Here is a 13,955-nt window from a genome sequence, read left to right as displayed (position 1 = left end):
GAGTTTAATTGAATTTTGCAATTTTTACATTAAAAGATATTTAAAAAATATTATAAAATAAATAGAGTGCTAATTCAAAAAAAACGAGTCTTGTGCAATATGCAGGATGTTTTTCTGAATATTGTGGTGCTAGTTTTATTGTATAATTCCATATGGTTGAATTGTTTAATTCGTTTTTATGGTAATTTTTTTTTTTTTTTAATCGAGAAATTAAGCCTTGTGCAACATAAAGGGCACATATTTATGCCTATCTGACCTATTTTTGGCCCAAAGTATAACAGGAACAAAGAGTTTAATTGATTTGAAAATCGAATGTCTAATGAATGTCGAAAGTAAAACTAACTTTACCGCGGTCACAAACATGCGTTTTCACAACACGGGCGCTGGAAACGTCATTGTTTCTACTAGTCAGTCTTTTTGAACTAAAAACAACAGCATGAACAGTTTTAAGATAGAAATGTTATGAAAGACCTCTCTCGGATGTTAGTTCACGGTTTGAAGCCTCTGTTATAGTCTGTCATCGCTCTTGAGGACTGAGAGGTACGTGTCAGCGTCTTATTTAATGTTGACATTAACTGGCTGTACCAAACAATGGTGTTTACCAAAATGATGCTGTCAAGTCTCCAACATAAAGCAAATATATGTTAAGATTTCTGTCGTGTTTTTTTTTTTTTTTTTATTTAATTCAGCTTTATTTGTATAGTGTTTTTACAATGTAGATTGTGTCAAAGCAGCTTCACATAAAAGAACATAGTAAATTGAAACAGTGTAGTTCAGTTTTTAGTGTTTAATTTCAGTTCAGTTTAGCTCAGTTCAGTGTGGTTAATATTCACTACTTAAGAGTCCAAATACTGAAGAGCAAATCCATCGATGCGTTGCTCTACCGATCCCAAACCATGCAAGAGGTGCCACTGTTTACCTAGTTGAGGTAAAGTTGGTTTTATAATTACACCTTCGGTCTCTCTGCTTAATAATACAACTAATTTCGTTTTCAATAAAGTATTCTTTGCAAATATTAAACAGTGAAATCACATTAGCAGCCAATGACTATTAAAGTACTGCAGTGTTCACAGTCAAAAAAATAAACATGCGATTTCCAGCCGAATATTCAAAGCACCATGGTAATCAATATTAGAAGGGTATATATGGAGGTCGGAGCCAGCTCTAAGTGGGCTATACAAACTCGGAGTTTTTATTTATTTATTTAATGTCTTGTACATGACACAGTCCAGAGTCCAGTATTGTGCTTTATGAATGTCTACACCTACCCCAACCCTAAGCCCAACCTCACAGTAACCTGTTGTGTTTTATAAATATCTGCTCCACCTACACCACCTAAACCCAAACTACTTGTGGTGAAAGTCCCTCAAACGTGGAGGTCTCCAGGCTGCAGCAATACCTTCTTGAACAATATAGAGAGCATGTCACAAGTTGTCACTGAATGAATGTGGGAATATAAAACCAAACTGACCTCATTGTTTAACCATGTAAGGCTTCAGATATGCAGTTCAACAAAAACTGTCGTTATGATTCTTGGAATGTCCCTTTATCAAAACACTTGTTTTCCAAATTTGTAACTTCATTTTTTACTGGAACACAAAATGAAAATATATTTTAATGGAAGCTGTTTATTAAACTGTTGGAGATCATTGACTTCCACTGCATGCATATTTTAATAAGAAGCTGTACAAAATTATATTTGTGCTCATACATTAGTCAGTACTGAAGCCAAATCTGCAGCTTATCTTACAAAATATTTTGCGATAACAGTCAAAAATACACCCAAATTTATGTTATAGTAAAATATTAAATAATAATAATTGAATAAATTTTGTAGGTTGTATTTTTTGTAATATTTTTCTTGAGTTAAATTGTTTTATCTTTCAATTTCTAAATATGTTTGGTGAATAAAATATTATTTTAATAAATATATCTGTTTAATAAATCTGTTTTGTTCAAATGCACCAAAATACATTGCCTATATTCACTGAGAAATGGAGAAAAATATTCTATTTCAAAATGGGCTGTACTCGATTACGCTGAGCACTGTACATATGTCAATGTACAAATAGTTGCAGATGGATCTCCTGGTCACCAATGTGGCCGAGCTCCTCACGGCTGCTGTCCAGGAGGTGCTTCAGCTCATGGGTCAGGCTGTGTTAGAGTATCAGAAGGAGTTTGCCAAAACACGCCTGGAGAATCACCAACTCCAGCTGAAGCTCCGAGAACTCCAGGAGAGAAACACTAAAGCACCAGGTCAGAGATTTGTATTATAATTTATTATTTGCCAGTTCATCCTTCTATAAATAAAGCTGACTAGACTGTAGCCACAGTAGTGAATGATTCTACTAAAAATATCTGTTTTCAGATGAAGCTTTTCCAAGAGATGAGTCTCATTTGAAAGAGGATCAAGCACAGGAAGATCTTATTTCTCATGAAGATTCAGCTGTGAGCGAGGAGATAAAGCTGACTGATGAACCTGCTCATATAAGCCTAGTTTTAGATGAGACTCCTGTAAATAGTCAACATCATTCTCTGCAAGCGACCTGTGAATATTCCTTCAATAATCAAAGACCCCTATCCAGAATTAAGACCAGCTCTTCAAGTAGGATCTCCAACTCTTCATCTGGCAGCAGAAAGACTCCAGCGACGGAGACACCGCAGGCCTCAAACACAATCAAGCTGGAGTCTAAACCAGAGCCTCTGGAATGTCCTCTTACAGGAGATGCAGATCATGTGCCAACACCAGCTCCTGTTGTTGTTCCTGTGCAGGGCGCTGCTTTTGCAGAGGAACACATCCAGCAGCCGGCATCCTCAATTCCTAACAACATCATCCACTTCAGCCAGCCTCATAAACCAGTGAGGTGTGCTTCTAAACACGTTCTGAGGTCGCGGGTGAAGAAAATGGTGGAGGCTCAGGGTGGTCGTAGTGCCGTCAGCATCAGCACGAGCAGAGAGATGCTGCACAGCTGTCATTTGTGCGGGAAGACCTTTGCGTCACCCTCCAGCCTCGGTGCCCACTTTGTGTGCCATTCAAACGAGAGGCCTTTTGGCTGCAAATACTGTAAGTTCAGGTTCAGTCGTCTGGCCGATCTGAAGAAGCATGAGCAAATTCACACTGGAGAAAAGCCATATCACTGCTCCCTCTGTGGACGCCGCTTCAACCGCAGAGAGAATCTCAAAAGACACCTGAGGAAAGTTCATTATGGAGCAGCGCTGTGAGCTTTAGACTTCACAGGCTTCATCCTTTTCACTTTGCATGCTGATGTTGCATCTGAATGGCATTAATCAGTCTGACGAAAGTTTTCCTCACGTTAATATCATGCATTGCTGACTGTTTGCGTTGAACAAAGGTGAATTATGATCTGAAATATGACACACTGATGAGTTCAACTGGATTTTTGACATTGTTAGCATTTATAGCAGCATTCTTTTACTTGGTTTTTTACCAAATGTTTTCTCTAGAAGTGCAAAAGTTATGCCAAACAAACATCATTGCTCAAAAGTTTGGGGTCAGCTTTAATGAGGGTTTCTGCAGCTTTTATCAAGTCAAATTTGAAATTTTTAAAGACCCTTTTAAAACCATTATAAATGAAACTTTAGACTTGTACAGGACTAAACACTAATGATTATTTCTAATGACCCGGTTAGGAGTGGATATTTTTTTTTTTTCAAAATTAAATCAAATGTAATTATTTCCTAGCAACATATCTTAATGTGTCAAAACAAGACAATTATAGTTGCATACACTTTTTTTTTTTATTGACAAGTTTAACATTGTGTATTTATTTTGGAGATAGTTGCATAAATAAAAATATTTATTTGTCGGCTTTTGTTCCAAATCCCCGATTGGGTAGCTTTACTTGAACAGAGGAAAACTAAGACCTGTCTAAAAAGATTTAGGACATACAACACAATATTTAATAAAAGACACCCTGTTTAATGATTTTGAAAATATTTTTCTCATTAAAGCTGCATTTTATTTAATAAAAAAACAGCAGTAAACCAGCATTATTCTGAATGATTATTACAATGTAATGCGCACTGGGTAGCACAATCGCCTCACAGCCAGAAGGTCGCTGGTTCGAGACCCGGCTGGGTCAGATGGCGTCTTGTGTGAAGTTTGCATGTTCTCCCTGTGTTTGCGTGGGTTTCCTCTGTGGTAGGTGAATTGGGTAAGCTAAATTTTCTATAGTGTATGAGTGAGAGTGAATGGTGTTTCCCAGTGATGGGTTGCAGCTGGAAGGGCATCCGCTGTGTAAAACATATGCTGGATAAGTTGACTGTTCATTCCGCTGTGTGCCGAAAAAGAAAATGAATGAATGAATTTTACAATTTAAAATGACTTTGTTTAAATGTTTGAATATATTAGTGATTATCAAAGCTTAAAAAACACTTCTTAACGATCAGTGATTATATCAACACTTTAGGTGGAAATCATGATTCATAAGAGTTCAAATGCAGCATTTATCTGAAATATAAAGACTTAAAGACTTATGGAGAATTTTGGTATGGTCATGTTTTGGTCAATTAAGTGGATCTATAATGCAAAAATCACTTTTATATGGGGTTTAAACACAGTTGTGTAGCAACAGTCTATGTATGTAAAAGCTACTAATAGTAAAAAAAAATTTTTTTTATAATCACATGATAAAAACTGCAGAAACACTTTGACAATGCTCCCTTTGTACATGTCAAGGGATGGGGAAAGCCTAGTGACAATCTTTCCCTCATCAGTGTAGAACATTAGTACTGTTTTTGAATCTGCCACTATGCTGACACACAGGCATTTGTACGTCCACCCTCCTTTAAAAAGAAGCCTGGGAGCACAATCTCATTTGAATTTAAAGCCACAGTCACTGAAATGGCACAATTAGGATCAAATCCCAAAAGGGGCAGTTTCAAAGAGTTATAAAACATTATTTGTCGGGTATTTAAGGCTGAAATTTCTCAGACACACTCTAGGACAGAGGTGTCCAAACCCAGTCCTGAAGGGCAGGTGTCCTGAAAAGTTTAGTTCCAACCACAATCAGACACACCTGACAAGCTAATCAAGCTCTTATTAGGCTTTCTGGAAACATCCTTGCATGTGTGTTGAGGAGGTTGGAGCTGAAATCTGCAGGACACCAGCAATGCTGGACTGAGTTTGGACACTCCTGCTTTAGGGACATCAGAGACTTATTTTACATCTAGTAAAAATCAGCATAATAGGTCCCCTTAAATACATTTTACTCATTGAATGGAAAATATTTGTAAAAAGTTATTGACCCCAGGCTTTTACATGGTTACTTTTTTACACTCATTTCTGATTTATTTTGTCTCGGTTTGACCTCATTGTTGACCTTACATGAACTGTTTTGACCCTGTTATCCTCATAATTGTTTTTAATTGTACAGTAATCTGTACACTTTCAGCTTGGTGCGAGATCACTGGTGTTACATATAAAACTGACAGATGTTCAAAAGTGAAAATCTGCACAATCAAAAACCGCTCCCATTTCATTGTTAACAGTTTACTTCAGCTTCTCTTTTTGGTCCATTCCACACGCCACTCATTCCAATCCAGTAGTGTCCGGTCTGTCTGCCATTTTGCTCGATCAAGTTCTGACAAAGAGAACCAGGATTACAAACATCAAAATAAATCTCCCTCTGTCAGCAAATAAAATGTTTACTCTTACCTTTCAGGAAAGTCTGGAAAATCTCATCAATCATCTTATGACTCTGTGATATTAACGCCCAGGGGTCTGAAAAAAGAAATCCAGAGTCAAAGAACACTACTATATGTCAATCAGCACTGTCATTCAAAGAACAACAATTGGGCAGGTGCTCACCTTTAGTGTTGGAGAGCTGTTGGAGAACGGCAGGCAGAGGGGACTCATTGTGTAGCACTGCACTGACACACAAGGCCTGGCATACTGCCTTTATTTCATCATCAACTGATGCATCACTCCCCAGACAAACACACACGGCACCTGGCAAGACAAAACAGCCCATAAATGTGTCTGCAGTCTTGGCTGAGTAATAGTTAAGCAAGAATTCACAGCATATTCATTCAAAATATTCGTTTTGTAGCATGTTACTCTTCACTTAAACATTTAGCAGAATCAGGGAAGGTTTTCTTACCATTTTTGATTCCGATGAGATATGGTTTGCTGTTGTTCTTCAACGCTAGCTGCAGATCTCCTGGCCTTTGAGTCATAAAGAAATGATTTCAACAGTCACTAGTGTTTTTTTAACCAAAATAAAAAAAAGACTACTGATTTGGTGACTAATTAAAAGCAGATAAACAGACTCGTGAATGAGGTCTCCAAGCCTCACGCCCAGCTTGATTGGAACAGTTCTTCTAAATGCTGCAGAGAAAAGAGCATTTACATTAGAGTATTAGCACAAATGATACATCCAACAAGAATAAGGCATTTAACCCTTGTGTGTCAATGCATCAAAAGTTACACAGAAGCGTTAGAATTAATTTTAGAGTTCAGAAAAAACTCACACATTTCTAAGTGTACAAATACTGTACAACATATACTTTGATATATGAATACACCAATATATTTATGAGGAAATCATTATAATGTGCCAATAATTATATAAAAAAGTCCTTTTAAAGCCATTACAACAGAATGAAAGCCCATTATCAGAAAAGGTTGGGGTGTCAAATGTCTTGTATGTTCAACAGAGGGAGAAAGAAATCCTGACAGAAGTGACATTTATGGCTAAATTATCCTTTAAAGCAGGGTACTCAAACTTTTCACTCCAGTGACTCGCGACCTCCATCGTGCTTGTAAGTGGTTATAACCATACAAATATTGCACACAATGGTGCACACACACACCAATAGGAATTATATGAACATAAGCATATTGTCAACAAAAAAAAGAGCAATAGTCTTAAGCATAACCATAACCATATCTTTTTTTTTATAATCATTATTCATTTAATTTAATATTAACCTCACTTAGTGAGAATGGTGAGCCCAATGTTTATAGCACAAAACTATTCTTGGTTAAATATTATAGACTTTGAGCCATTTGGAGATCATCCTCCTTGTTCAGTCATGGCCTTAATTTTTAATGTATGTGAATGCCATAAAGGTGTCAAAGTTTAATATTGTACCGCAAAATCAATCTGCTGCAGTTAACGTTATTGCTGTGATGTTAATCAAGCATAATAACCCCAGGGCTCACGAATAAAATATAATAATTGATAAAATATGATAATTCTTAATAGTTGAATAAAATATATGAGACTTGTATAAATCACCAAGCGCATTTATGAAGAGAAATCTTAAAATTTCAACAAAAACAAAAATTCTGTTTTGGTTTTTGTCATGATAATTTTTTTGTTTTTGTCAAAATCATTTTGCCAAGTATGATGTGATCCTGGATTAACATCTCTGTTGATCCTGGAACATCATTTTTGTTGGAAAATGTAATCCATACCTATACCCTACCCCTAAACCCAACAATAACTGTAAATTATTCCCAAAATCCAAGGGGAAAAACAGTTGGATAGCAATCATGTAGAAGTGCATAAACCTAACCGTAAGCCTAAACATAACATAAACGGTATCGGTAAACAGTAAAAAGTATCCCCTAATTCTGATTGACTGATTGCTTGAATGTTGTTCCAGGAACAACCTAGATGTTAAATAAGAAACATGTCCTACTTGGTGAAATCAGGATGGCGTGCTGTTTCCATTAACACAGCCACAGTGGTCAAAAATAGTAACAGTTTAAGGACACACAAGGGTTAAATGGGATGAGTTTTTCAGGCCGTACACAAGAACACAGGCTCTCTCTGGTTGGCCTCGGCTGGACTGAGCACTTGACCGTGAAGCAGGTACTGATGCAGGACGATGGACAACCGAGCCTCATTGAGGGTTTCCATAACAACCGAACGTACAGCTTTGTAATTGGCAAACAGGTGGAGAACAGTGAACAGGTAGAACAGGATGAACGTCAACCTGCATGAAAGAGCACAAGTCGGTCCAGTATCCATTCATTTACAGAGTTTACTGGAATATCTGGGTGGAACTCACAATGGGTTATCGGTTACAAGCGGGATTAGAGCCAGGCTGACCAGCAGTCCTGCCAGGTTCACCAGGGTTTCCTTGACAGAACACAAAAGCAGAGAAATGATACACTTATACAACACAGAGACACATGTAATGACATTAATTTCCCACACTAAGAAGGAATTTTGCTGGAAAAGAAACAATCTTAGCACACAGGACGAAGTTTACCTCACATATTTATCATCTGTTATACAAAGGGGGAAAACTGCATGCGAGTGGAGGAGCAAGTACAGTATTTATAGTTTACAAAACAGCATACAAACAGTAAACAAGTCTTATTATATTCATATTACACTCATTCATAATATGAAGAACATCGTTTTATAATGGTTGCAAAGTAATCAAACAGCAAGCTATTTCCAATGCAGCCAAAGTGAACACTAACCTGGCTGCCATCTTTAGCAGAGATATCAGCCATGTTGTTTCTGCGAGCCTGATGGACAGTTAATGCAGCTCTTGTTGCTCCACCAGCAACTCCTACAATAGACTGGAAAGACAGACAAAGAGGAGGAAGTCTAGATATGCACCATCAAACAGATCATGACTAAGGTACAGACATGTTAATATTTAAAAGAAGAAGACGCTGTTAATATTTTACCTTAAATATGCCAGCAATGCAGACGATTATAGTGAAAAAAGGAGGGAAATGAGGGGCCGCGATCTCAATGAACATCGCCACATCATTAAGAATATCAGCAAAGAGCCTGAAAGGACAATTACTTTAGGTATTTGTTATTATTATATTTTTATTAGCCAAAAAGTAAACTCTTGAGCATGCTGTACCTCCATTTTTTGGCTTCTGAATCTAACTTGCTCCTGAAATACAGGGACATGATTAAATATCTGAACAGGCATCTTCACAATCTGAATCCCTGGCAAACATTACCCTTTGAGCCAGGCAAACAGAATTCTTCCCAGCATCCCTGTTCCATCTGAAAAAACAAACAAACAAAGAAAACAGTTAAGAAAATAATTTGAGACATTTAAATGAGTCATTTGTGAATGCACATACCTCTAAGTAGCCATGTTATTGTAGCTGCTGCAACTGTTGCCTCTTGATTTCCAACCCCAACACCTCTGAGAGACGCTTGAGTGGCGAGAGTGCCAGACAGAGAGCTGGAAAATGCCTTTAGGGAGAAGACAATGATATGACGTAAGTGTTTGTATACTGTATATATACATTAGCGGTTATAAGATTTTCTTTTTTATATACACCTGTTTAACTGCTTTAAAGCACAACATTTTATTAGCATGCTACCAATTTGATGTATTTCAAAAAGATCTGCTTAAAGTAGATCAAACATTTGATCAAAATTAGATCTGCATACAGGGATGTGTTAGACTTGAACATATAAGAAAACAACAAACGGAAAAAAAAAAAACATTTGTTTTATACATGAAAATAAAAACAAAACACATGCAACTATATGAGTGAGTGATGCTTCTGACTGCAGCTCAGATTCTGCTCCATCTGGACAGAGGAGAACAAGTTCTCCGACTGAGCCTGTATTCTCCCAAAGTTTGTCCTCTTTCGTCAACTTGGTAAAAACTGATTTATTTATCATTTTTTGGTTCACTGTCGCTATATCTTTTTTACTTTACTTTCTTTACTGTCCACAAGTAGAAATTTATCTTTGGCTTCACCACACAACCAAATCAGCAACATGACACACATCACAGAAAAAAACAGGCAACACAATAACATTTAACGTCATCACATAAATCACATTAAAAACTCTATTTAAAACCCTTCACATACTTACAACCCAGTATTTAAAATTCTAATGGCACTCGGCACAAAGGACATTTGATACACATTTTTCTTTACCTGATTGCCTAAAACATGTTTTTAATAGCAAGAGCTGAAATTTTACATTTAAAGGATGTAAACAATATTCAATAATGGCATGTGCTTTCTGTTTAATTCTCATTGAATAAATTTCTTTTCGTTATCTTTGAGTTTTACCTGCAGTTGCACTGGCAATGTTTACTACTCTTTTCCTTAATTGGCAACAGTTTATACCATGCAATCATGTTAAAACTCACAACACTTTCAACCAAGTTCTTGTATAAGATCTCTAGGACATCTTGACTCACACCAAATTGTTGTAATCTCCTAATGAGATATCGTCTCTGCATTGCTTTTTTAAAAATGCACTCTGCATTTGCAGCAAATGTCAATCCACTATCAATAAATGTTGCTAAATATTTAAAACATCCAACTGTCTTTCATGTCCCTCAAGGACCAGAGGTTTTAACCCTTGACTAAGAACTAGTTTATTTCTAATAATTATCATCTCCATTTTATTAAAATTGATCTCCAGTGAACTTTTTTACACCAATTTTGAAGCAAATTTATATAACTATAGTACAAGGTATCTCCTTCTGTACCTGTACCTTGGCTTGCTTGGGGATGGTAGAGCTGCTCTAAACTGAATCAGTTTTACTTTAACTAGAACTACGCCAGCATTCAAACTGTCCGAGTGAAATGTTCTTATGCCCTTTTTTGTTTGTTTGTTTGTTTACCCTGTCCATCTAGGTAAAGCAGCTTTAATAAATCTGCACCAAATAAAGTGCAACAGAAATAAAGCTGACTCGACTAGATGTTGACTAGGTGTAGGGTCATGATGTACCTGTACAGTGTCCCAGAGCTGATACTGTAGGTAATCTTCACTGACACTCTCTGGGTATCCCTGTGGCAGGAAAACGCTCTGAGAAAGTAAATATGTGGTTGGTTGATTGATGGTTTGGGGATTATTTTCAGTAAGACATCATTAAAGTTTTTCCTCACGCACTTTAAACACGCCAGAGACTGAATTTGCCGCCAGTCCTCCGTTCACTGCATCCTTGCGCCTCATCACCTTTCCCTCCTTCAGCAGGTATTTCCAGGACTCCTGTGAGCCATACCGCTCAGTAGCAATCACTCCTTCACTTTCCTCCATCTCGACCATCTGCACATCAGTAAGAGCTTTAAAGAAACAACAATCAAAATCAATAACTTATAGACCTTTAAATATTCACTAAACTAACTGTAGTCTCAGGCTGCATGTACATTTTTAACGATGTATGTGGTTGAGCATAAGAATGTCTTTTTATATCTTTACAAAAATATCATAACAAAAAGAATCTCCTTGCATGTCAGTTGCGATTTATTAAAGTCGCCCACCTCACTCGCATATCACTCTTCCGCGTTTACACTGTACCGCCACGTCATGAGCATGTCGTGGCTTATGATTGGCCCGTGGCTCTGACGAAGGCACAAACAAGACCGTACAAAACTTATTTTTTTATAATAACTGCTATGCACTGATAATGATTATATGTATGTCTTTGTAACGGATTACTAAAAAAAACTTAGAAACTATATTTATATACAGAAAAATTATTAAGAGAATTATTCAAGGTAGAAATTAAACAAATTGCATTACTTCTTTGTCTGAAAACCCAATAGATCTTTCTGAAGCTGTATATATAGCAACATTTTAATTGCCAGGGAATTTATAGTACAGTTATATTTTTAATGCATGTAAATTTTTAATATCTACTTTGCTTATTAATAATTATATTGGAAATTGATTCAATATACCATTTATTTTTTGAATATATTTGATCTGTTCCATAAAAATACATATTCATGAATGCGAAATGTAGCCATAAAAATGTACATTTTAATTCTTGAAAATTATTTCTAAAATAATTTAGCTTGTATAGTGCCTATAGAAAATGTATTATACTCTGTGAAAATCTATACATTTACTCTCATTACACACTTCTTTTTAAAAGTCCTTAGCAATGAATTCACAATTCAGACTGGAAAAGTTTATTGGGAATGTGATTTGATTTCAGGCTGTATGACAAATAAAGTCATTATTTCAAAGAAGTATGATGATTTTCTATATTAACTTATTGGATTCTATGAATGTGTTGTTCTGTAAACAAATCTCTGCAACCATATAATGTTTTCTTCTTTATTTTAAGCAAAGAGAAAATAAGAGGTGAAAGTTTTTCAATCCAGCAGATGTCTCACCTCAGTGTCAGTCTCTGTTAAAGTGTAAGCTCAGCTCAAGCCAGAGCAGTGAACCTTTACGAGCACAGCATTAGTGTTGTCATGAGTGTCAGACAGAGACAACTGCAGGTTAAATCTAACATACAATTACCCTTAAAAATACTCAAGGATCTGAAAATCATTTTTTGTATATTTATAAATACGGACTAATCCAACTGTTGGGTTAATTTTTTACAATTACATTTAAATAATTTTTTAAGCCACTGCTGACTTTGTCTAACTCAGATATTGTTTAGAGTTTAAAAATAGCTCATGCAACCAGAAGTTTTAATATATATGAAAAATATGCTTTAAAGTTTTACTTGCCGATTTCGGGTGGGTGTGAATGTCGTGACAATGTATAACACAAAGTAAACAATGTGGGAAACGTTTAAGGTGATGTACAAATGTGGGTATTGTAAATCAAGCAAGTATGTAGAGACCGCAAAGTGGTGGACAGGACAAATAACACATCAGTGAACCTGAGGGAATAACATCACATTTCATTATTCAGAAATTTCTTACACAAAATAAATCGAGCGCTTTTAAGGATTTATATCAGTATGTTTATTAGCAAAAGCTTTCCTGGGCTGAGATTTTTGTTTTCAGATTCACAAACTATCAAGGACATCCAGGACTCATGGAAATCTCTGTGGAAAGGAAAACTAATAGAACCATTGATGGCAATTAAGTTAGTTTAAGAGTGTAAGGGGCAGGGTGGCGCTCAAATTGACAAGTGGTCCACCCAATCACCTGAGCTGAATGTTTGTATACCCTTTAACTGTCCTTGATTTACATTTTTGGTCTCTACCGCATAATACTTGAATTTTTACATTTTTATCTTTAATGTAGATATATATGAGCCAGGGCGACATGGTAACATAGAGGGTATCTCTGTCGCCTCCCAGCAAGAAGGTTGCTGGTTCGAGCCCTGGCTGGGTCAATTGGCATTTCTGTGTGGAGTTTGCATGTTCTCCCTGTGTTCATGTGGGTTTGCTCTGGTTTCCCACATAGTCCAAAGACATGTGCTGTAGTAGGTGAATTAGCTAAATTTGTCTGTAGTGTATGTCCCGGTCCTCCATGTTGAGTGTTGGGCTAACAACCCACCTCATAAAAACTAGATGTTAGGAAATACCAATATGGTGCGGCTAAATATCAACTTGTATATAAATCTCCCTGCGGGAGTAAGTATATATAAGCCTGGAACACAAAAACCAGTCATGGGTGTACATTTTTGGATTTTTTTAGATTCATGCATTGCATGAAAGTTGAATGAATATGCTTTCCATTGATATATACTTTTTTAGGATTGGTCAAACATTCTTTGAGATGCATGTATTTTTATAATTGGAGGGTTTGAAAAATCTAAATACTGAAAATCCCTTTTGAAGCAGTTCAAATTAAATTCTTAGCAATAGACATTACTAATCAAAGACTGAGTTTTGATATATTTGGGAGGAAAACAAAAAAATCTTAATGGAGCATCAGTGGATCTTTATGTAATATTTGAATTTTTTTATTACTTTGACACAATGTATTTTTAGCTTGTGTTCTACACAACTGTTAAAAATAATTTATAAGTTGAACTTATTCATTCATTCATTTTCTTTTAATCTGGGGTCGCCACAGCAGAATGAACCGCCAACTTATCCAGCATATTTTTACGCAGTGGATGCCCTTGCAGCCGCAACCCATCTCTGGGAAACATCCACACACACACACTCATACACTATACGGACAACTTAGCTTACCCAATTCACCTGTACCGCATGTCTTTGGACTGTGGGGGAAACCAGAGCACCCAGAGAAAACCCATGCGACGCAGGGAGAACAT

At 36.4% G+C, this 13,955-nt stretch overlaps 2 protein-coding genes across 12 annotated transcripts; one reads left to right on the top strand and one right to left on the bottom strand.

Annotated features, from left to right (window-relative positions):
- The first annotated feature begins 371 nt into the window (after positions 1-371).
- zgc:113090 lies at positions 372-3,828 on the top strand. Its single transcript, NM_001020712.1, is given in 3 exon segments — positions 372-540; positions 2,073-2,256; positions 2,369-3,828. Coding segments are annotated over 2 exon segments (1,032 nt in total). The 5' UTR covers positions 372-540; positions 2,073-2,078; the 3' UTR covers positions 3,223-3,828.
- rusf1 (RUS family member 1) lies at positions 2,261-11,283 on the bottom strand. Of its 11 annotated transcripts, none has more exons than XM_073941276.1 (16): positions 11,107-11,283; positions 10,872-11,027; positions 10,710-10,787; positions 9,089-9,203; positions 8,963-9,008; positions 8,860-8,892; positions 8,675-8,780; positions 8,462-8,563; positions 8,041-8,111; positions 7,781-7,965; positions 6,292-6,349; positions 6,123-6,187; positions 5,831-5,971; positions 5,678-5,743; positions 5,517-5,603; positions 2,261-3,365 (listed from the first exon to the last, which is right to left on the bottom strand). In XM_073941276.1, exons 1-15 carry the CDS (start codon positions 11,128-11,130, stop codon positions 5,518-5,520), a joined length of 1,332 nt encoding a protein of 443 aa, XP_073797377.1. In that variant the 5' UTR covers positions 11,131-11,283; the 3' UTR covers positions 2,261-3,365; position 5,517. The 11 variants fall into 11 exon arrangements, with proteins under 11 accessions (XP_073797377.1, XP_073797393.1, XP_073797430.1 ...); XM_073941292.1 differs by having other exon boundaries at positions 10,872-11,044; positions 11,129-11,283; XM_073941329.1 differs by having other exon boundaries at positions 11,129-11,283.
- Positions 11,284-13,955: the final 2,672 nt, after the last annotated feature.

The sequence above is a fragment of the Danio rerio genome, chromosome 3, assembly GCF_049306965.1.
Source record: "Danio rerio strain Tuebingen ecotype United States chromosome 3, GRCz12tu, whole genome shotgun sequence".
Lineage (NCBI taxonomy): Eukaryota > Metazoa > Chordata > Actinopteri > Cypriniformes > Danionidae > Danio > Danio rerio.
The sequence above is the reverse complement of the archived record's forward strand: the minus strand, read 5'-3'. Positions and strand labels throughout refer to the sequence as shown.